The sequence below is a fragment of the Peromyscus californicus genome, unplaced genomic scaffold, assembly GCF_007827085.1.
Source record: "Peromyscus californicus insignis strain IS unplaced genomic scaffold, ASM782708v3 Scaffold_4__1_contigs__length_199733344, whole genome shotgun sequence".
Lineage (NCBI taxonomy): Eukaryota > Metazoa > Chordata > Mammalia > Rodentia > Cricetidae > Peromyscus > Peromyscus californicus.
The window spans coordinates 72,497,406-72,521,824 of record NW_026294562.1 but is presented as its reverse complement, the minus strand read 5'-3'; the positions used below and the strand labels follow the sequence as shown (position 1 = coordinate 72,521,824).

General features: G+C 47.6%; 1 protein-coding gene across 2 annotated transcripts in view; it reads left to right on the top strand.

Moving 5' to 3' along the window:
* The window catches only part of Btbd16 (BTB domain containing 16), a 52,141-nt gene extending 28,952 nt beyond the window's left edge, over positions 1-23,189 (top strand). The window contains exons 9-15 of one of the 2 annotated variants that reach the window (XM_052712393.1): positions 6,857-6,976; positions 13,687-13,778; positions 17,485-17,567; positions 18,928-19,005; positions 19,978-20,076; positions 21,700-21,888; positions 23,030-23,189. In XM_052712393.1, coding sequence (XP_052568353.1) covers positions 6,857-6,976; positions 13,687-13,778; positions 17,485-17,567; positions 18,928-19,005; positions 19,978-20,076; positions 21,700-21,888; positions 23,030-23,098 — 730 coding nt within the window. In that variant the 3' untranslated portion in view covers positions 23,099-23,189. The other variant, XM_052712392.1, reaches the window with a different exon arrangement.
* Positions 23,190-24,419: the final 1,230 nt, after the last annotated feature.

Genomic DNA, 24,419 nt, shown 5'->3' with positions numbered 1-24,419 from the left:
GATCTCTGTGAGTTCGAGGCCAGCCTGGTCTCCAAAGCGAGTTCCAGGGGCGCAAAGCTACACAGAGAAACCCTGTCTCGAAAAACCAAAAAAAAAAAAAAAAAAAAAAAAAAAAAAAAAAAAAAAAAAAAAAAGGGCCACAGAGATGGTGCCATGCGTAAAAATGCCTCTTGTACAACCACGAGGACTTGAGTTCAGATCCCAGCACCCCATAACAAACTGAGCATGGTCCCATGTGTGCCCATAACCCCAGGGTTGGGGGGTGGTAGAGATGGGGGGATTGCTAGGGCTTGTTGGCTGCCAAGCTAGAAGAAAAATGTGAGCTTCAGGGTCAGGGAGAGACCCTGCCTCAAAGGGATAAGGCAGACGGCAATAGAAGAAGAGGACACCTGATTCCCTCAGTTGGCCTGTGTGTGTGTGTGTTGTGTGTGTGTGTGTGTGTGTGTGTGTGTGTGTGTGTGTGTTGCTCCATGCTGGATCATTAACCTATTCTACAATTTAGATTTACTAAATGACACCCAATGCCCTCAAATGAACAGAGGAAGGAGGGCAGCAAGGCAGAGTCCTGGTATTGAGGGACACCATTATCAGGGAAGATCCCAGAAGCCAGTTCAAGAGCCGCAGGGCACTGGTGGGCCCCAGACACTCCGCTCTGGTGGGCCCCAGACACTCTGCACTGGTGGGCCCCAGACACTCTGCTCTGGTGGGCCCCAGACACTCCGCTCTGGTGGGCCCCAGACACTCTGCTCTGGTGGGCCCCAGACACTCTGCTCTGGTGGGCCCCAGACACTCTGCTCTGGTGGACCCCAGACACTCTGCACTGGTGGGCCCCAGACACTCTGCTCTGGTGGGCCCCAGACACTCTGCACTGGTGGGCCCCAGACACTCTGCTCTGGTTCCCTATGTTTTTCTTACTCTTGTACCCACCACCCTCCACTCCACCCTCCAACACAGCAAAGGTCAGGAAACTGAAGAACGTGTAAACATGGCGTCCTTAGACATTACATAACACCACCCATCCCTCCCTTGGAAAGGCTGAGCTGTCCTACAGTGGTAACATTTCACTGAAAAAGAGGGGGAAAAAAAAAAAAACCATCTGACCACAGCCAGAACATCGGTGATGACCCAGGCCTGACAACATGCTCACCAGGCAGGAAAATAGTTCCAGAGCATTACGTGTCAAATGTCTAGACTCGCCAACCTGGCAGACATGAGGTGGAAACTGGGTCCTGTCCTTCTGGCTCTGTGCAGGAGGCACCCGTGCGGCTAGGCCGGGGTTTCCTGCCTGAGGGCCTACATCCTCAGCTCACACAGCCTGAAGTGGACCAAGACTCAGGCAGCCCAGACTCCTCACTTCCTCTTAAGCTGAGCTCGGTCTTGAGTGGCCACTGGCCTCACAGCAGCTGCCATCTGCAATCCCACGCTGGGAAGGTAGAGTCAGACAGATCCCAGGAACCCAGCGGTCATCCAGCCTAGTTCAGTCAGTGAGCGCCAGGCCAGTGAGAGGCCCTCTCAGAAAATGAGGCAGAGTGATTGAGGAAAACAGTTAATATCAATTTCTGGCCTCTACACACACATGCATATACGTATAAAGGAAATAAGAAAGGAATGTAGCCAGGCCAGAGGGTCTCTTGTCAGGGCATTCGTTGAGAAGGGTAGGCACCACCACTGTCCACCTCTAATCAAGAGGGGACACCTCCTCCAGTAACCGAGCCCGTTCACCAAGTGCTGTACTGCATGTTCACCCTTTCAGCACCCCCAACCTGGCACGACAGAAGTCAACACCTCTTAGAGCAGACAGCTGATGGAGAGCTGGGCAGGGCCTCTGCGGGCTCCTGGGCCCACATCCTGCCTCCAACATGATACCCTCTCCTATTCATCATGGGAGTGAGGCCTCTCAGAAAGAGGTAAACCAGGCCTGGGCTATGTGTCCTGAGAGGTTGTGTGAGCCCGGAGCAGGAAGCATGGAATGCACACACACACACACACACACACACACAAACAGCCGGGCGTAGAGCATTTCCAGGCCCCACTCAGCTGACCTGCCGGCTACCCACTGTCACTTTACCCCAGCCTGTGAGAAAGGCACAAGAATCAATAGCCTTTCTCAGCAGAAGCCTCTACCTCTGGGCTGTCCAGCATTTCCTCTCTAAAAGTCCCTGGACCTTGACCTCGTCTTTTTTTGGTTTTATTTTCCATTTTGCAAACTATATACAAATATACACTGTTTTCCTGACCTCCTGGGCCTCTGGGCTTAATTTGTTTGCCTAGAATGTGGTTCTCCGTTCATTTTCCTTGTAGAGGTCACCACCAGGTGAGCCTTGTTCTACGAACCCTAATTTATGAAAGCCTCGTTCCAAGTTCTGTGTTCCTGGAAGCCCCAAGGACAATCCCGCTCCCATCTACACAGAAGGGTACCTACAACAGGAGGTCCAGTTCCTCTCTTCCCATGATCCTCTGCTTCCTCTCCGTTGGTGGTATAGCGGTGAGCCTAGCCGCCTTCCAAGATGCCCTGCTTCCTATCTGTGGCCCAGGGAAGCTCAGAATCCTGGGAATTCCCTAAACAAAAGACACAGTGAGGTGACCTAGCAGGTAAAAAGTGTTTGCTGTGCAAGCCTGATGACCTGGGTTCCATCCCCAGAGCCCAAGTAAAAAGCTGGATGTGGTAGTTTGCACATCTGTAATCCCAGCACTCCAACTATGAGATGGGTGGTGGAGGCCTAAAAGCTCAAGGACTAGCCTGGGGTACAGGCTGCAGCAGAAACAAGGGAGCTAACGCCTCAACAAGGTGGAAGGTGAGAGCTGAGCACCCATACCTGTTCTCTGGCTTCACATAGATCAGAACACATGTGTACTTATACTCACATACCCCATGGAATGCACACATACACACACACACACACACACACACACACACACACACACACACACACACACACACACACAATATTGTTTAAAAAAAAAAAAAGACACCTGTCATCCTTGTCAAACCTGTCCCACACTCTGACAGAGTGTGTGATGCTGAGCAGTCCCACATGGGATTTCTGAAGCTGGTCCTTCTCTGGCAAACAAGAACAATGCCTACCAATTATTGAGCACTTGTCAAACACAGAACACTCTAAGTGGGTATCCAGAGGGTTCCTCCCCCAGCAACCCGATGTGCTGGGTCCTTTCATCTACAGTTTTCACCTGTGAGATTTAGAGCATGGGAAATGAAGGATTAGTCAAAGCTGTGTTTCCCCTCCACCACCCCACACAGCCGGTGAGCTGGATTTGAACCCAGGTTACAACTCCCTTTGAGCCATGGCTGTCCCCAGACTCTAATATACCTATGAAACCAGTTCTCTTACCGGTGGTCAAGATCAATAAGGATGCTCATCTTACTGTTTTTTACTAAAAACATTAAAATTTTATATTATGTTTTGTAGCTGGAAGTTTTCCTGTGTCCCAGCCGGTCGGTGGTTGGGACAAATCTTTCCCACTCGTGTACCCAAAGTAAATACACAGTATAATAATTATAACTGCTTGGCTATTTGCTCAGGCTTATTACTGACTAGCTCTTACACTTAAATTAACCCATAATTCTTATCTATATTTAGCCGTGTGGCTTGGTATCTTTTCTCAGTTCTGCCTTGTCATCTTGCTTCCTCTGTGTCTGGCTGGTGATCCCTGACTCAGCCTTCCTCTTCCCAGAATTCTCCTTGTATGCCCTATCCCACCCATACTTCCTGCCTGGCTACTGACCAATCAGCATTTTATTTATCAACCAATCAGAGCAACACATTCACAGCATATAGAACAATATCCCACAGCAATGTTAACTCAGACATCCCTCTGGCCCATTTTACTGGACAAATTTTTATACAGAAAACAATACATTCACTGCTTTAAATGAATAAATAGTAACATTTTGTCATAAATTAAGAAATAAATTGCTGAGTAGTAGGTGCTTGTAGGGACCCCCAGTCATATGTGTGAACTCTATCTGCATACTTGTACATCCAGAATAACAGATTATATTGTCTTGCAAATCAGCGTCTTGTAGTGGTAGGGCGGTACCATGACCTACTCACTGAGGCCAGGCTCTGTGCTCCTTCTCAACCCATGCTGATGTATTCAATCAGATTTTCTAATTCTGAGTTCTGTGCAGGGTTCTATGGAATAAATCCACAACCGTCTCTTTTCATTCCTCTTCTAAAGGCCTTTTATTTTATTTAGTCTTTTTGCTATGACACACAGAGCAGTAATGGATGTCCTTGTTCGTAGCCTGTTCACGTGGGCGTGGCTTTCTCCACGGTCAGTGTTCAGAAAGGAGGTTTATTGTTTATGCACAGCAATTTCCTTGAAAAACAGAATAAGAAGACAGTGTCTTGTGCATGATGACGATTTTCTCCTAAAGAACAAGTATCGGTCACATCGAGGTGGCTGCAAGCGAATACCAGAGAAAATGCATAGGGCCGGGTAGAAGCCTGAGTTCCATCTGCACTGAAGTCTCCAAAGCTCTTGGATTAATTCAAAGTGTGTGCCAATGTTCTCCTTGTGGTTACTTCCTGCAGGGGTTAATTCTGCCACGTCACATGCAGCTGACATTGAGACAGCATTGTTATCTACAATGTTCAAGGAGCGTGCAATGAAATTACAAAAGAAAAAAAAGACAAAAACAAAATCTCACAATGCTTTCAATAAGTTTATGATTTTTATATCAAGATGTATCTATTACTCTCCTGGGATCCATGTGGCATGCAGGGCTTCAGCTTGGATATGGCTGGAAATGCTTTTAGAGACTGATGTTGTCCTAAATGCAGAGACCTCACCTTCAGCAAATGTCGTAATAAAAGCCAGGACCTGAGTGATGGAATCAGATCATCCCTCTTGTTACTTCTGACGTGGAAAGGTCTCCAGAAACTTTCTAGACTTGACATGTGTAGCATCTCCTCTAGAAGCCACACAGTCAGCCCCCCCTGACCCAGCTGCCTAAATTCTCTATGGGGACGTGGCATCTGCCTCTAAGAAGCACCTCCCTTTCCTGCCTTGCTGCTGTGACCCAGACAGTGACCAACTTGGTTCTGTCTGGCCAGACTCAAGACAGTGCACCTGTAGGTGGCCTGGAGACAAACACAAGGAATGAAGCAGTGTCCAGAAATAGAGTGGGAGGTGGGAGGGTTGCATTTGCATTGCTCTTTAGAGACACGATTTGGCCCGGTTTCCACCTACTATGACCATTTCAGGTGAGGAATGAAGAGACTATGACATGTTTCCCAGCCAGGAGCTGTGCCCAGGGTCTGACACCAGAAATATCAGTGGGTTTAAGAAGTGCTGAAACAGTTCCTTTGCTAGTCGAGTCAGCAGAAGCCTGAGGCCTTAGAGAGGGCTGCAGTGGCTTTGGATGTGGTGGGCTTTCACGGTGTCGCCCTGGCTGTCCTGGAACTCACTCTGCAGACCAGCCTGGCCTCAAACTCACAGAGATCCGCCTGCCTCTGCCTCCCGAGTGCTGGGATTAAAGGCGTGTGTCACCACACCATGTGACATTGTGGGTTCTCGCTGCTGTAGCCACAGCATGGGCTCTAGAGTCAGGAGCCATCGCTGCCACTTCGAGTAAGGCCTGCCGTGGCTGAGCACATTGTCCTGTGCCGGGCAGTGTCCTAAGTACTTTATCTGTGTGTGGTCAGCACGGTAATGGCCCCCAAGGATGCCCACATAATCCCTAGAACCTCTGAACTCTGACATGACAAAGGTGAGTTGGGGTTGCAGGTAGAATGAAAAAACGCTAACTGGCTGACTTCAAAACTCAAGGCTACCCTGGGGCATGGGGTCAGCCCAGCGTGTCACAGGAAGGCTCTTACCATGTGTGAAAGGGAAGAGTCGGAGGCAGAGGCCATCAGAAGATGCTGCGTTGCTGACTCGGCCAAAGAAGGGGCCAAAGCCAGGGGATGATAGAGCTTTCCAGGTGCCAAGACAGGCAGGGGAAAACTCTCCCTAGAGCCTCCAGGAAGGACTAACTGATCCTGTTCACACCGTGATCAGAGCCCAGTGAGCTCCATTTCGTACTTCTGACCTCCAGAGAACCATGATGAATGTGTGTCCTCTTAAGCTGCCCTGTGACAGTTACAGCAACAGCTGGACACTTACACAGTGAGTCCTCTCCTCTGGTCTTCACCACTGCCATTCTGAGAAGTGGCTAGGATTGCCTTTTCACAGCTGAGGGATCACAGCCCTGTCCCAGAGGTTCCAGACCCATGCCTGGGTCTGAGCCCAGAACAGTGTAACCTGAGATAAGTTATTCATTTCAGCCTCAAGCCAGGCCAAGGTCCAGTGAGGCCAATGAGACACTCTCTTTGGCTGCAAAATTTAGCAGGCAAGAAGGGATAATGGCTGACTGAATAGCCTAACTTATCAAGTATCTGTGTGCAATGTATCAAAATTAAAATAAATGCAAAGAGTCACAATGAACACAAATTGAAATGCTAAATAAACACAAGGCTAGGACCAACTTCAACAGCTATCAAAGCCAGGCACGTCTATCTCAATTTCATAGGCTTGTGCTATGGGATTACAGTAGAACCTATAATGACTTGAAAACACAGCATTTAGTGAGAGCTCCCCAAATGAGGACATCATGTCAGTAACGGCATGGCAGGTGGCTGAGGGCTCAGGGCCCAGCCTCCGGTTCCTAGTTCTCCCTCAGCTGAGCTGAGTCACCCTAAACAAGTGACTCAGCATCTCATTGTCTGAGGCCACTTACAGACTCCGGCTGGCTGTGTCCCACCCCCAGACTTATTTTTATCTTTTCTTTTTCTTACAAGTGGCTTTTCCCTCCTCGTCCTAACATTTCTTCTCCATCTGTCATTTTGACCAGCTTGTTCACCTTTAGTGAGTTCCATCTCCTGAAAACCTTACTCATGTGGGTTTACCTGCAGCTGAACGGCAAGGTCCAGATGATTCCAATCCACGAGACCATGCTGGCATTTTTTAGCAGGTAATGCACCTTAACGTTGATCAATAAATTGGATGTATCTTGGTTTAAAGCATTTTAATTAATTGAAGAATCATGTACTTATTTATGGTGTGGGTGTGCATGCCACCAAATGCACAGGGAGGTCAGAGGACAACGTGTAGAAGTCAGTTCTCTCCTTCCACTGTGTGAGTCCCTGGGGCCCAAGCTCAGGTTGTCGTCAGGCTTGGTGGCAAGCACTTTTACTCACTGAGCTATCCCTATGGCTATCTATTTTGCTTAAAATATTGTGAGGGAAAAAAAGGTCAGTAATATAATTTTCATTAACATCATCTGGAGAGCATAGGCTGAAGCCTGTGGTGACAGGATGCTTCAAACCACTTAGAAGAGTTGATCGCACACAGATGTTTGGCTATGAGATAGCCACACGCTTGGGGAACTGGTGTGCCCAGTCACAACCATGATGCAGAAGGTAACAGTTCAGGAAAATGACCATACTACACTGATCTTAAAACATCAGGCCAGATGTTTTCATTTATACTTTTTTAGATAGCATATAAAATTCTGAGTTTTCTGAAAAAATGAAAAGCATTTGAATGTGCAGAAGTTTCCTAGCATGAATCTGGTTTCTTATAGTCTCTAAACTTAAATGATCTAAAAATTAGTGTATCTCAACATTCAAGTAAAAACTAATAATTAGAGTAATAATACTGAGTGCCCTTTGGGAGTATCTTACTGGGCACTCCCAAGAAAACTTCCTATTCATTACCTCTGTTTATCTGCACAATTCTGAAAGGCTCCTGTTTGTTTTAATATCTCTCTCTCTCATGTGTATGTATGTGTAGTGTGTGTGTGTGTGTGTGTGTGTGTGTGTGTGTACAAACATGCACAAGCACACATGGGTGTGGTGTGTGTGGAGATGTGTGTGCCACAGAACACACATCAAGGCCAGCCTTGGGTGTTGGTCTTCACTTTCCACCCTGTTTGAGACACAGTCTCTTGTTTACTGTTAGCTGCAACAGGTTAGCTGGCCATCGGACTTCTGGGGATTCTCCTGTCTCTGTCTCCTACCTCACCACAGGAGCCCTGGGTTACAGGCACACGTGCTACTACTACGCCTGGCTTCTCATGGGTTCTCAGGATCCAAACTCAGGTCCTCATGCTTGCGCTTTACCCACTGAGCCATTTCCCCGAGTTAAGGTCTCTTCTGGCTCAGGGGCAAGGGTTTCAATGCATGGTCGACTGGCTCTGTGACCTTTGGGCTTGTGTTGACACCGAACATGATAGGGGGTGCAAAGCTGCTCACTTCATGGTGACCAGGAAGCAAAAAGAAAGAAAGGATTAGGGTCGTAATATCCCACCTAGAGCAGCACTGGAGGTCTCACTTCTTCCCACGAGGCCCAAACCTGAAGGCTTCTCCATCCCTAGTGACCAAGTCTACCACATGAGCGCAGGGAGAGTATTTAAGAGCAAACCATAACACTTCTATATTAAATGTGAAATTACATTCGTATCATCCAAGACATGGGTGAGTGTGGTGACCCTGTAGCCAAAGACTATCCCAAGTAGCTTTAAAGAGTCTGTTCCAGAAAGGAAGCCACGGGCAACCTTGCTTTCTTCTCTGGCCCATGTTCCTGTAGGAACAGAAATTGGGACCTCTTGACACGATGAGGCATGTTCTTTGCACACAGGAACTTAGCAGATAAGTATGGCTTCGCATATTAATGAGCAAATTGACCTGTTTGAGCCAAGTTTCATCTGGATTGTCCTGAAACACCTCATCCATTCCTGGAACATCTGGGCACCATGCTAACGGCAAAGCCTGCTCTTTTCTTGTCTTGTTATTTGGGGAAAGCATTATTCGTGGCAGAATTGTGTGTGCTGTGCTCGGTTTCTATATAATTTGCTTGGAACCCAAATGTTTTAGTCCCACCTCCCACCTCTTTTAATATCCCAGAGACACTCTTTCCAATGAGTCATGCCCACCAGGGAAAATTACCACTTGGCTGCAGGTCAGCTCTTGTCTTCGCATGGGGAGATAGGGAGTGAGCTATCATGTAGTGACTCATTGGAGCTGTGGTTAAGGTGTGAGGAAAATGTACTAGAAGGGAGTTGAAGTGTGGGCCCCTCCACCAAGGATGGGCTTCATGGAGCTGGCCCGTGGGCCTTCTTCCCAGTGTGTAGTGCACATAGACACTTCTCAGCATACTGACTCACATTTGACCCCGAACCTCAAACTTCTAGCCACTCAACATCACCCCAAACCCTAGCTCCTTCAATTTTCCTTGGGACTGATATTCGCCTGTATTGAAGTCATCTCACTGGCCCAACCTTAGCAGTGAGGATAGCATCTTCTACTGGGACAGTGAACATACTGGTGAAATCATTTGAATGACAGTGAACTTAAGCCTTCTTCTTGAGAAGAAATAGAGTGGACACTGAGGACCGCACATTATGGGGACCTCCTATGTGAGACTGTTCGAATGTGGCCACAGTGAGACAAGCTGCATGAATACTAGAGAGCAAGGATGTGTAGCCTACCAGGAGGCCGAGCTACAGCTGCAGGAGCAGTCTGGCTGGCTAGGCATCCTTAAGGAGGTTAAGAATAGTAACCAACAACCACAGTCACATAGCTCCCTTCTCACCTGTTCCAGCCTCATCTGAAGAAATGCTAGAAGCAAATGTAGATATTTATGTCTGAGCCATTTCTGCTCCATTTTCTTTCCCTCATGGACCTTTACAAAATGTTTCATTCACTCACCAAATACTTCCTGAATGTGTCCCATGTGCCTGGGACACTGATGGGAGGCCCCTCGATTCAGCCCGGTGCTTTTATTGCTACGTACACCGGTGAAGGAAGGCAGCCTGCGCTCCTACACAAGCACACATGTGAACACACACATGCAACACACACACCTGCATACACATGTGCACACATACTTTTATACACCCACACATGAGCACTCAGACAGACAGACACACATACCTTGGCACCTTACAGGCTGTTTCTTCCAAGTGATTATTTTGGAAAAGCAGACAAGCTGTCCAGGCTGTCCAGAATAAATCTTAACATCTCCTTATAGGAAAGAATATGTAAACAAAGCTAATGCTTTTCTCCACTGAGGAAAAGCTCCCATTCCATCCCACCTACTGAAGAATTCAGGAAAGCTGCTACATTCCTTTGCTTTCCTGTTGCTGTGGTAAAACGCAGACCCAAAGAAACCTGAAGAGAGAGGGGTTGATTTTAGCTTCTGGGTATAGGCCGTCATGGAAGGAAGCCATTGCAGAAACCATGATGGAACTCTGCTTACTAGCTTGGCTTGTCTGGATTGCTTTCTTACACCACCCAGGACCACTTACCCAGGGGTGTGGCACTGCCCACAGTGTCCTGGGTGCTCTCACATCAACTGTTAATCAAGAAAACGTCCCACAGATGTGCCTACAGGCCAGTCTGATGGAGGTGATTTCCTCTTCTGAAGTTCTCTCTTCCTCAGTGAGTCTAGTTTGTGTCAAGTTGACAGAAACTAAGCAAACAGCTGGTAAAACCCATATACTTGATCATGAACAAGGCAGGAAACTTCCAAGTCCATTTAAAATATTATTTATTGCAGGGTGGTGGTGGCGGCTCACACCTTTAATCTAATCACTTGGGAGGCAGAGGCAGCCTAGTCTATATAGTGAGTTCCAGGATAGCCAGGGCTACCCAGAGAAAGTCTAGAAAAAAAAAACCTATATATATATAATTTATTTATTTATGTGTATGGGGGGTTCAAATACTTCTCAAATAAGTGAAATAATTCTGAAACCTTAAATCTTTTTTTTTTAAATTGTGGTCAAATGTACTCGCCATACAATTTGCCGTTTTCAACTTTCTTCTGTCTACACTTTAGTGGCATCATGAACCATCTTCAGAACTTTGTTGCCTTGGCAAACTGAAACTTTATGTTCATTAGCCTAAGCCCTCTCCTTCCTCGCCTCCGTTCTCTACAGACTTGACTGATCTGGTTCCTGAAGGAGCAGAAATTGTAGTTCTTGGTGTCTGCGGTGCTATAGTTTGGATCTGAAACGCCCTCACAGGCTCATGTTTTAAATACTCGGTCCCCAGCGTGTGGCGTGTGTGTGTGTGTGTGTGTGTGTGTGTGTGTGTGTGTGGCACGCGTGTGCACATGCACATGGGACATAGTGTCACACGTATGCTTGGTGTGCACCAGAACACTGTGCTGTAATCCCAGCCCTTTTTTTAACTTATAATTTGGAGATAATGTCTCACTAAGTTACTCGGACTGGCCAGAACTAACTCTGTAGTCCTTGTATGGTTTGTCATTCTCCTGCCTCAGCCTCTCAGGTAGCCTGAGTTACAGGCCTGTGACTCTGGCTTGTTTTTTTGCAGTGCTCTCCTGAGGGCTGTAGAACCTTTAAGAGGTGGGTCCTGACTAGCAGAAGTACCTGGTCTATGAAGGTCACACCTGACCCTGGTTCCAGCCTGTGTTCTTGGCTTCCTGGCCTACCAGGATATGAGACATCTCTACCACAGATTGCTGCCCACAGAGAGTGGTTCCACCATGCCTTCTCGTCTATGAGGGACCGAAATCCCTCTGAAGCTGTGAGGGGAAAAAAATCAAAATAAAACAAAAAACCACCTTTTCTCCCTTCAGATGCTTCTGTCAGGCAACAAACAAACAAGTAGCTAATACACCCAGGTATAATATTAGATTCTTCTACCGAACAGCGCATGTCGGAATCCTCAGGCCTGGACCTCATGGCTCAGGTGTAAAATGCAGGGCCAGTAGAGCTGTGAGCCTCACACTTACCACCAGGAAGGGACACTGTCCCCAGCAGATGGTGGGAAGAAGAAAGTGAGAAAATTGTGGCTGGAATGGTCTTAAAAATTGCAGTCTGTGACCTCAGAAGGGGATTTGCCTCCAGCACCACATTTCAGGAGGTCTGGGGAGAGTACACCTTGAAAGCAGGACCCAGAAGTGACCAGTTTGTGTTGGAGTTTCCAGGAACTGTCTTCCCTGAGGGGTCCAATCCTTGAGGGTTGAGGAACTTTAGACAGTTTGTTCCTGAAAAGTAGTGAGCCATCCATGAGGTCTATGCACAGACAGAGCACTGTGGCTGGGCAGACAAGCTGTACAAGCCCTGGAATCCGTCAGCACAGCCAGGCAGGAGGTCCCCAGCCAGGCAGCCCACCTGCTCCTATTGTGTGACATCAGATGGAAGTTTGCTATCACCATCAGGACAGGTAGAAAGGTGCTGGGCTAGACCTGTGTGGTGGCATAGTCAGAGGATGTCACCAAGCAATAGGAGAAGAGTGAGGTGGATTGGTTCCAGAGTGTGGGTCACACCCCTCAGGCCCTCTGAGAATTTAGAAAATCAGAGGCCACCAGGTAGGTGGATCTCTGTGAGTTTGGATAACAATGATGATGAATGTCACCAGGAGCAACTCCATGTTCCCAACATGCCTGAGCCCTGGGAAGACTTATAAGGCACAGAAGACTTTGCTGGGTTCCAGCAACTGTGCCTGGTACTTCCCAATCACTGTCACCTCGGCTTCTTCCATCCACCATAGGAGACACATGTGGCTCTTGTCTCCACAGAGGAGAATTAAGCTCAGACAGGCTCAGTCACATGACTGATGGGTGTCCAGGCCAGGAGTGGACTATGGTGTGCCTGACTCCAGGCCCCCAGATTGGTTGGTTGATGAGCTGACCATAACCTCTCAGACTAGCCCTAACCGTCTGTGTCCTCACCACTTTCCCAGGGTTATGGAGTTCAAGTGCTTGTCTCAAAGCTCTTCCCCATTTCTCTGAGACAGGATGGTTGTCCAGAGAGGGCCTGGCTGACAGTCCTTCTGCCCAAGTGCTTCCTAAAGGGAGGGTCACGGCCCTGGGTCTCCTCCAGTAGCCTTCCCACTCCAAGCGGTGTAGCAAAATGGGAACCTCATGGCTTCTGTGTTTGAGGAAGACACGCTTCCCCTAGGCCTGGCCTTTCCCTGCTGTGGTTGCATCTGGCTGTATTTAAGCGGCAGCTCACTGATTACCCTGTATCAAGGGTGGTAGGTGTGAGCCTCCATGGGAACATCTTTCCCTTGGGAATCTGACCTTCTCTACCCATTCCTGACCTTCAGCCTGCGTTGCAGTTAATCAGCACTAGCAATGACACTGGCCATCACAGAACTGGTAGTGAAACCAGGGATCCAGAGTTGGCTCTCAGGTTCTTCCTAATTCTACCAGCAATGGCTACTACCAGAGCCTTTTTGGTTTTTAGTGCAAGCGCAGCATCTGTGAAGGAGTCAGATGTTCAGTTCTGGGGTTTAAAGCCTAGCCAAGTCTCAGCTTTCTGTAAGATGGAGCTGACAGAACTTACCTTGTCTGTTCCACAGATTTGTAAAACTCAAAGGAGAAATGTAGAGAAATCCCCTGTGAATGACATAGGATGCTGTCATTCATTTAATATGTATGTTCTAGGCATACATACCCAAATTCACTCTATAGTCCATGTGTGGTATGCCATCCTCCTGCCTCAGCCTCTCAAGTAGCCTGTGAGCCTGTGAGCCTGTGGCTCAGAGGTAGAGGGGAACGTAACCACTCATCTCTTTGTATTATCTAAGTGGTCCCTGCGTCCGTACTTCTGCCTTGTCTAGCCCTGCTGGGTCTCTAGGTCATGGCTTTCAGCAGCTCACTCCTTCCAGAGAGGAGTTTTCTGAAGGCTTTCTATTCTTCTCTTCCAAGCTTTCCCAAGAAGTGCTGCTTTCTGGAACAGGATACCGGGCAGAGCTGGACACCACTCTTCCTGTGTCTGCGTCTGCACGGCATCACCAGTGGTAAGTGTCACCACCCATGTGGCTGCATGCATGGGAAGGCTGTTTGGGATGAACCCCCAGCAGATGTTGCTACAGGAATGCTCCCTGGGGTTGTCACTTCCGAGATGTATGACTTCCATCTCAGGAACCCCAGCTGCAAAATGGGGGCTAACCGAGAAGTTCCATGAATCGCATGATGGGTAGAAAGGGCTCTCATTGTTTGCTTTCTGTTGTCGTGATAAACACCATGACCAAAAGCAAATTAGGAAGGAAAGGTATATTTGGCTTCCACTTCCAGGTCTATTAGTGAGAGGAGTCAGGGCAGAAGGGGAGAAGGGAACCATTGGGGAAAGTCGCTTACCTGCTTACTCCCAGGTTCACATTCTACTAGCTTTCTTATGCGGCTCAGGTCCACCTGCCTAGGGACGGCACCACCCACAGTGGGTCGAGCACTCCTACATCAATTAGCAATCAAGAAAATGCCCCACGGTCATGCCCACATATCGATCTGATGGAGGCAAGTCTTCAACTGAGGGTCCCTTTTCCCAAGTGTGTCAGGTTGACAGCCAATGCTGGCTTCACGCTTGTGATGATTCCTGCCTTAGCCTCCTGAGTTCTGGGATTACAGGCCTGTGTCACCACCCAAAGCCCCCCACCCCCATCTAGGATTATATGTTTCCCTACACTCCGTTTATGTGGTGCTGGGGATCTGACCCTGTCAAGTTATGAATGCTAGCAAGCCCTCTACCTCCTGAGCTGGATAATACACTCATAGCCCGAGGATGTTCTCTTGGCATCTAATTGAATCACCTGCTGCTGCATGGGATCAGCTTCTAGGTCACTTCATTTGTTTAGCAGTTTGGGAGAAAAACTGGCTCTCTCTTAAGCATTTCACCTGCTGGAACCATTTGTCCCAGCAGGTGAAATGCTTTACGGTCTTCTCTAGATAAGGAAATGCGGGCGGGCTTCCCGGAGTCTGCAGTGTGGCCCCCCCTTCTTTATCAGCTAGACTGCAGTTCTTTAGAAGTCCTCAGTCACTTCTGCTCCAACTTTGTTGCAAAGCATAGCCCAGCCTGGCTCTCTCCTCTCCAGCCATCTGTGAGCCACTTCGTCTCTGGTTTCTAACATGCTCAGGCTAAGCATATTAACCTCAACTTCATTTCCTGTCCCCTCCTGCGGTGAGTACGGAGCAGAGCATGAGACCAGAAGAGTTCACTGCCGTTTATTGGTTTTCTAATTGGCTGACCTGATGTGGTACAAGAGGCTTGGGGTAATGCTTTCAATTCCCCCTTATGACACACACCGGGACAGTTTCCCACAAACTAACTCGATGTTTCCTTCACTGCATGCACCCGAGGCACATTTTTTTCATCTGAATACATTTGAGAGGCATTGTCCAATGAACCCTAAAGTGCCAGGTCTGTGTCCTAAGCTGGGACTTCTTCTGTTGCCTGTTCCTCATGCTCTGGGTGGAGGAAAGGTGACATGATGTGGAAAGAGGAGGAAAATATTGCCTATATGTTCCGGGCAGCTCAGGAGGGCCACTCTGTGTGAGATAGCTGCATCCGGAAGGACTTTTGAGAACTATTTCAAAGCCATTCCCAGATCTGTGGGATGTGGTAATAGCTGAAAACTTGGGAGTGCCTGATGGAGTCAGGGAGCTCAGGGCAAGCTGCTTCTAGATGCTCTTGTGACACTGATAACATCATTTTCACCCCAGCCCCTGGCCAGCCAGGACTGCAGCCAGGACGCTGGAATGCTTGAACTGGGGGATGATGTGTTCTGTAATTTATGGACATGTTAGGGACTCCAGGGAAAATAAAAACAGAAACAGATCAGAGGACAGCTCACAGGAGTCGACTCTCTATCTTACGAATCCCGAGGATTTGAACTCAGGCCATCAGGCTTGTCAGCAAGCACCCTTTTCTCCGAGTCATCTCACTGACTGTTGTTTTTTGTTTTCTGAGACAGAGTCTCATGTCACCCAGGATGGCTTTGAACTTGTTATGACTGGCCTCAAACTTCTGATTCTTTTGTTTCCACCTTACAAGTGCTGGGATTACAGGTGTGTGCCACCATGTCTGGTCAGAAGCAGATTAAAAAAATAATAATAAAAGATTTATTATTTTTGATTGTATGGGATAGAGGGTGAAATTGCCTGCAGAAGCCAAAAGAGGACATCGAGCCCGCTGGAGCTAGAACTACAGTGGTCATGAGCTACCTGTTGTAGGTGTTGGGACTGAACTCAGGTCCTCTATGAGAGCAGTAGAACACTAAACCATTGAACCATCTCTCCAGCCCTGCCAGAAGCAGTTTTGAATAGGACCAGTGCACAGCCCAAGTCGCTGCTTCCCTTTTCCTCTGTAATGTTTGTTGATAGTAATGTCAAGAGGGTGGAAAAACCTTGGCGAACTGTTCAAAGGGAAAGGCCCTGCCTGGCCGGACTCAGAGACTTTGATGTCAACTTTCTCTGTTCACGAGTTTCCTGAGAACCAATGAAGGCTCATTTGGCAGTGATGTGTTCTGGCAGGGTTGTTGAGATTGTTTCTTTAAAAATAATATAACTTAAATGCTAGAATTATTTGGTTTTGTGTTTGTCTGTTTGATACAGGGTCTCACTATGTAGCTCTGGCTGGCCTGGAGCTCACTGTGTATACCAGGTTAGCCTCAAACCCACAGAGATCCTCCTGCCTCTGCTTCTCAAGTACCTGCCTTAAGGGCATGAGCCACCACATCTGGCGAACTGAAACTTTAAAAAATAGTATATAGTACAAGACATTTCTTTTTTTTTTTTTTTTGGTTTTTCGAGACAGGGTTTCTCTGTGTAGCTTTGCGCCTTTCCTGGAACTCACTTGGTAGCCCAGGCTGGCCTCGAACTCACAGAGATCCGCCTGGCTCTGCCTCCTGAGTGCTGGGATTAAAGGCGTGCGCCACCACCGCCCGGCGACATTTCTTATTAAATTGAAATTGCTCTCCAGTTTGGAGTGATTATTTTATTCCTTTTGAAGTTTCTTTGTATAAGTCTGTGTGTGTGTGTGTGTGTGTGTGTGTGTGTGTGTGTGTGTGTGTGTGTGTCCATGTCCATATATGTGTAAGCATGCAAGCATGTGCATTTGTGTGTTCATGTAGAATTTGACATCAAGTGTCTTCCTCATCATTCTCCATCTTATATATTGAGACAGAGTCTCTCACTAATTGGGCTGGCCTAGCTAGCCAGCTTGCTCCAGGGTTCTCCTGTCTACCTCCCCAGCTCTGGGTCTACAGGTGTCCACCCAGAACTCCAATCCTTACACTTGAGTGGCAAGAACTCTGCCCACTGGGTTATCTCCTTGGTACTGTAAGGTTTTTTTTTTTTCTTTTAAGAATAAATTTGGGATGGGAAAGTGGTAGTGGTGCACGCTTTCCATCCCAGCACTCTGGAGGCAGACGCAGGCAGATCTCAGTGAGTTTGAGGCCAGCCTGGTCTACAGAGTGAGTTCTAGAACAGCCAGGACTGTTTCACAGAGAAACCCTGTCTCGAACCCCCTCCCCGCAAAAAGGAATAAATTTGGGGTATGCATACAGCCATAGTGATTCTTGGCTGCTGGCCTCCTGTTTATCAGCAAATATTCAAGGGAAACTAGCCCTCTTTGCTTACCTGGTGGCTCCGCTGTTCCCTTTGTAAGTCAGACATTTGAAGTTGTGTTCTGAACAAGCCCGTAACCACTTCCCCTTGTGTCTCTCTAAGGCAAGGATCTGGAGGAGTTAAGGCACATTAACTTCTTCCCTGAGTCCTGGCTGGTCCGGGTTACAGCCAACCATTATCACGCAGTGAGTCGGCTTCTCAAGGAAGCAGCTTTGCCTTTTCTGGAGATATGTTCCTCATTTGAAATCTCTGGGTCTCTGAGGCCTGTCTGGAGCCTCCTCCAGGGGAAGAGAAGAGGGCGAGGTCCCACATGGCCTGTGATCTGGAAATTTAGCCAGGGTTGAAGAGTTTTGGTCACACCTTCCTCCAAACCCAGGCCCTAGTAGACACAAATATGAATGTACTTATTATTAAAACTTCAAACTATAGAGAAAAGAAATCCCCTCAGACCATCACCCAAAGACAACAGCCACAGTCAATATTTCATTGTCTTAACAGCCTTTATATAGGGATCACATTTTCACATAATAGTTTATTTTTCTGTACTTTGAATTATTTGCTTGTAGGAGATTTTCCACAGTAGAAATGCTAGCACTATAGCATATGTACAGTTTTGTTCCTGGTACATATTAATAAATGTTGGGACCAAATGACTGCCCCCCGAAAGAAATGAACTCACCCCCGCTGTCCACATACTTGGCAGCATAGAGCATTTAAATTTCAGACCACTTTTGTTAATTGAGGAGGGAACAATGGCATTTCATCTTTAAATATGCATTTCTTTTATGACTGGCAAACACGAGTATTTTTCCACGTGTCTGCTTTGTGGATTGTCCATACAAACTGCCCTGCTTCTTGTACATTTCCAATGGAACATTTTCAGAGATGAAGCGGGGCAGTGTTTGAGTTCTGAAGATGCATGAGTCACGAGTTAAAATTCAGCCAGCTCCACAAGTACTTATTGTGATGTTGGAACCAGCCCTCCAAGTGCCCTTCTCCCTGTGCATTAGAGGGCCGCTCCACGGAGAGCTCTTGCTTCTCTAGGATAGAATTCAAACTCTTCTCTAAAGGTGACCAGAGAGACTGACATTGAGAAAGTTCCCAGCTCCATCTTCCCAGCCCCTGACCCAGCCCAATCCTTCCTTTTATCCCTTGGCTGTAAGCTCAGGCTCCTGAGATCCACACCCCACTTTCCAATCTTCTCTGTAGAATGTCACACAAGAGTCCTGCTCACTCTTGAATTTGTGACCATGATCATTCCCACGATGATGCTATTGATGGGCATCTCTTATTCCCCTGATCACACTCCTTAGCCATTTTCCTCTCTTCTCCACATGCTCTGGAAACACTGGGAACAGTGCTTGGATATAGTAGTATATATTTCAGTAAATATATACTGATTTCAGTAAATATATTTACTGATATATTTCAGTAAATGTCTGAAGACAAAGCCATGGGGCCTGGAGATCCAGAAGTGGGTGGATGGGAAATGATAAGGGGGAGCATTACCATGCATCAGGTAAGCTGTGTGCACTTCCCTTTCAGCTGGAGAACGGGGGCAACATGATTCACCTGAAAGATCTTTCTACACAAGCCCTGAGGTTTGGGCTGCTCTTTAGGCAGGTACTGAAAACTTGACCCAACCAAGGGGAAGAGATATCCCTTCTCTGCTGAGCGAAGGAGCTCTATGGGGCCACCCATGACCACTCTGACCTCTGGTAGTAGAGCCATCAAACTCCTAGGAAATTGATAAAACAGAGGGCAGGAACAAACCAGTCAGCAATCTGATGTGTGTGGCCCAAATTTTCCCACTAGGGTGACCAATGGTCCCTGCTTTTCCCAGGATGGAAGAGATTTCCTGGGAGTTGAGAGTTTTCTTCCTAAAAGCAGGAAACATCTGGGGAAATCATGGGCTAATCACAAACCCCCACCACCACCACACACACAAACACAAGGGCTGACAGCTACCAAAGACTCGGCAAGTCTCCAGTCCAAATTTCAAGACCTGCCTCATGCACGGAGCTGATTCAGTGGATTCCAATCAAACCACGGGTGGCCAAGGAGCTCCAGTGTGAGGCATCTCAGTGCTCAGTCATAGGACAGGATCTGGGGTGGGTGGCTGTGCTCTGTCTTGGGCTTGTTGCTATATATATTTATTACATTTTTAATTTACTACATATATATTTAATGCTGCTGTATGACTTATTTAAGGTAATTAGCACAGATCTTAAAAGAACTCATGTTTCAGGGACTTGGGATCTAAATCTATCATCTGAGAGATGGATTCAGTACCTGGCTGCAGCGACCCACCAAAGCAGATCTTTTTGCAGAATAGTATGGCATGTCTCACAGGCCCATCACATTGGAACAAGAGTCACTGCAGCCCCCGGGTCGTTTCAGACCATACCGAACTCATTATTTCTCCCCCAAAGAATCATGCAAAGTAATGATTAGGAATATTGGAAGAAGCTGGTAGCTGTTTCTGAGCAGTGGCAGTTTCTGAATGTGTCCCTCTGGTTTTCCTGCATCCTCTTGCATTTGAATACGGATGGTATTTCCCCCCTCTCACTTTGTCACTTCTCTTTCCCAATGTAGGAATATACCACTTACTCGGAAAGGATTTCTATATATGGATACTTCTTTGAGATAAAGGGAATCAGACATGATGCGACCTCTTACAGTTTTTCTATGCAGGTAAGAAGCAGGAGCACAGGGAAGGCACACCTCTGAAGCAGCCACTCAGGGCCAGCCCGTTCATACGGGATGAAACGGAATTGAGGAATCATTAGTTCACCCTTCACACAGGCTGTGTCCGAAAGCACTGTTCACACTCATGGATGTGATGCCATGTGATTTTCACAAGCAGCTGCGGAGGTCGGTACTGGCAGTAGATGAGGCTGTCAACTCTGAGTGACTTCCCTTTGATGTCATGTGGCCTCTTGACAAAGTCAGGGTTCAGCTTGTCTGTCCTGGGAGTCAAATCATTGTCACTTTGTACATAATAGCTGATGTTTTCTTTTTGCCCACGGTCATACTTTGAAGAAGTGACAGGTAGTGCCCACAAGTAGGAGAGGGGATGAGTCTGTCTAGAGTGACACAGCAGGGCATCTGAAGACAAGAGCAGGACCGACCTCAGAGTATTAATGTGGTAATTATGCAAAGGACCTGGAACAGACTGGGCATAGGAAGCATTGTGTATGTTTTATCCAAAATTGGTAGTTAGGGATGGAACTCAAGGCCTTGTGTACTGGGGGATGTCTTTCTGTACATTGTGAATATATGTTGTTCCCATTGGTTAATCAATAAGCTGCTTTGGCCTATGGCAAGGCAGCTTAGAGGCAGGTGGGAAATCCAAGGAGAGAGACAGGAAAGAGAAAAGTGGAGTCTGGAGAGAGACACCAGCCACCGCCAGGAGAAGCAAGATGTGGAAGTACCGGTAAGCCATGGCTACATGGCAACTTATAGATGAATAGAAATGGGTTAAGTTATAAGAGCTAGCTAGCAAGAAGCCTGCCATAGGTCACACAGTTGATAATTAGTATTAAGCCTCTGAATGATTATTTTAGAATTGGCTGGGGGATGGGAAGGGGGCGGCGGCAGGCGTGGGACCCGAGAAACTTTGGACTACATGTGTGCATTCTAAGCATGTGCTGTACTGCTGAGCTGTGCTCCTAGTCCAGTATTGCACATATTTAGCAGACAGGGTAGTGACAATGATGGGTACTGTGGTGAAGGACTGCTGTATTCCATTTAGGATTTGCTTAGAAATCTCTCTTCTCTAAACGTCAAGCTTTCACTTGGCTTTCTATTTTTTGCTGTCAGTCTCCATACCTAGAAACTTTGAGTGAATAAGAGGATAGATGAATGAATGAATGACCAAATGATGAAATCTGAGTTTTAGTCCCAGTTTGGCCACCACCTTCTAATGTGTCCCCATAGCAAGTCCCTTCTCTGCCTGGGCCTGGGCCCTCCAATCTTGGTCACCAGGCCCTCGGGCATCTTCCTAACTGAATGGAAGGGATGAATTATGTAACAGCATCATTGGCCTTTGTGTATACACTGTTGGAGCTTTATCCCAGCACAGCAATAAGGAAGCTTGACGTGACGGCCAAGCCCTAGTCCACTGAAAGTGGTTTGCATATGGAGAGGTCTCCGACGTCACAGGGTTCCAGCGGTGGCCGTTTGGAGAAATGGCCTGGTACTATCTGTATAGAATGAAACAGGAAGGCTGGGTGTCAGGAACTGTTAGCTAGCTCTGGTCACCCTGGTCACTAGGCTGGTCACCTGGTCACATTGGATGGGCCACTCTCTCTGCAGAGAATAAGACACACCGACTTGGAGTGCCCCTCACCCGTCTGCGAGCACAGTGCCATCAGCCTGAGAACTGAGCGCCTGGTGAAGTATGAGATCAGAGCCCAGACGATGGTGGATGGCAGATGGCAGGAGTTCAGGACCAACCAGATCACGCAGAAGTTTGGGTTCGTCAAGCCAGGCTGCAAAAGCCACGTGAGCGTCCGCCTTGTCTGGCTTTCCCCTCTCCGTTCTGTTTCCTTTTTGCTCCTTCCTTCCCTCGCCCCTTCATGGGCGTCCCTATCTTCAAGCCACCAGCGACCGACCATCAGGGGATCGTTTTCAGTTTCTGTGGGAGACCAGCCCCCACGCTTATTTACCCCAGGAACTCTGGAGGAATGAGGGATAAGAGAGTTAGTTAGTAATAGAGAGTAAAGAAACAGAGAAAGCACAGGATAGACTCGAGTGACCCTGGATCCTTACCCAAACGGGCCCAGAGCTTTATTCCAAAGGGCTATTTATAACAAGGCCAAGGGGTAGAGCAAAAGACCTCCCCCTTTGCTAATGAGACCCTTACAAACACCTGGTACCCAGACCCGTGGTCCATTCAACCTCTTATGCAGTCCTGTTGGGTACAGCCACTAGGAAACCTAGTGGGCTCCAACAAGTTTCCTAAGGATGATCACGTTCCAAATGATACCAAGGGAAAACCTTCTAAAACGAAAAAGCACAACCAGTAGTTGTGGTTGACTCTAACAAATCAAATCAGGGGCACAGTAGACCCATCTTGTAAATGTCATTAGGTATTTGTGTATAGATGTGAGGTGTCACAGCTCATCAGTTCCTCTGATATCTTTCCGAAGGCTAACCCAGGAGCACAGAGCCCAGTCAGCCCAAGGGTGGCACCAACATCTAAGCAGACTTAGTACCTACCTGGCTTTTGGTGGCTACAGTCCCCAAATAGCCAGAGAACCAGAAGGGGGTTCTTTGGGTTGTGGGTTTGCGGTTGGGGCTCATGCCGGTATTCTATTGGGTATGGGGCTGTTCCACACACCAGAGTCATTCTCAGTCCAGACCCTGGGGAGGGCTGGAGTCAGCACAGTCATTCTCTCTGTGGGGGGTGGGGAGAGGCTAGGCTGACAATGTGCTTCCCTTTGATCAGGTGACAGCACAGGTGTGGCCTCGGGACAACTCTCACAGATTTATACACTTCACTGTGTCTAAACGATGTCTAAAATGTTGTGTATTTATACTCTCTGTGGAGCCAGCACTGGGAACCAGGAACTTACGCAGCTGTCTTTGGCACCTCAGCCTCATCCTGAAAGTCTCATTTGTTCTCTTTCGTTTCTTATCTCAGACCTTGAAAATCCAAACCGTGGGCATCCCAATCTATGCCAGCTTTGCATTCGTTTTCCCAGCATCTTGACAGTTTTCAGAGGAATCTGTCGAATCCCCTGCCCTGACCAACCTGTCTACATAAGAGGAAATAAAAGGACATTAATGAGGGGAGCCCAGGGCTCAGCTGTCTGCTGCTTAGTTCCACCGCGTCCTCTGTTCAAGCTCTCACATCATAGGTTAGTGGTAATCTGTTTCTCTTTTCATCCAAAGATAGGATTGGGGAAAAGTCATGTCCAAGTTCACTCGGGCTGTTGACAGACTAATCTTCTTGCAGCTGTGTGACTAAGAGCCTCAGTAGCTACTAATAGTCTCACACAATGTCCTGCAGTCCTGGGAGACATCCTGTCCCCTCTGGGTTAGAAGTTAAACCCTTTCCTAAGAGAGAGAGAGTTGTATAAAGAGTCACCTTCAGGTGTGTCCACCTCTCTGTGCTTCCTATCGTCTTCGAGAATGTGGAGAGTTGAGGGTATTGGGCAAAGAACGAGGGGTACATGCATTTTGACGGCTGCTGTGGGATGACACCCAGTTGAGGGAGTTTTCTTCCCAACAGAAGCTCTCAGGAGGCTGGAAGGGTGGTGGGAATGTGAAAGGTAGAGCTGGGGGAAGAATCAGAGATAAAGAGCCAGACTTTAAGAGCCTCCTGCCAGGTCTGTCCCCTCCCTCCTGTGTCCCCCGCTTCTACAGTTGTTCCCATTCAGGTTCAGTCCGTGAGAAGTAATGGGAGCTGGGGAGACAAGAGAGGAGAGAAACTGGGGTAGCTATTACCTCCAGGCTACACAGCAAGAGTCTGATGGTGTTGGAAATATCTATGGCACAGTGGGGTGAATACTGGAAAACTTGACCTTCATAATTCAGATTAAGGTGAGGATCAGTGAGTCACTCACTCAGGCACAAAGACTTTGGGGTATCATAGCCCTATAAATGTTCAGTAACCTGGACAAATGACATTCTAATGCACTGTTTTGAAAACTCAAAACCAGTGGAAAAAGAACCCACTAGGATATAGATGGATGAACCATTGTGAGGTGGACACGAATATGACCAGTGCTCATATCAAAAAACAATGGAGCAGGGCAGTGGTGGTGCACGCCTGTAATCCCAACTCTGTGACTTCGATCGAGGCCAGCCTGGTCTACAAGCAAGTTCTGGGACAGCCTGCCTTAAATAAATAAATAAATAAATAAATAAATAAATAAATAAATAAATAATAAACAAATAAACAAACAAACAAACAAACAAATAAATACGACAAAGCCATAATGGTCAGGTCTTGCATGCCCCAGCCAGCCTCTCCTAGGCTCCCTCACCCCAGCAAACACGACCCAGACTTCCAACACCACCAACTAGTT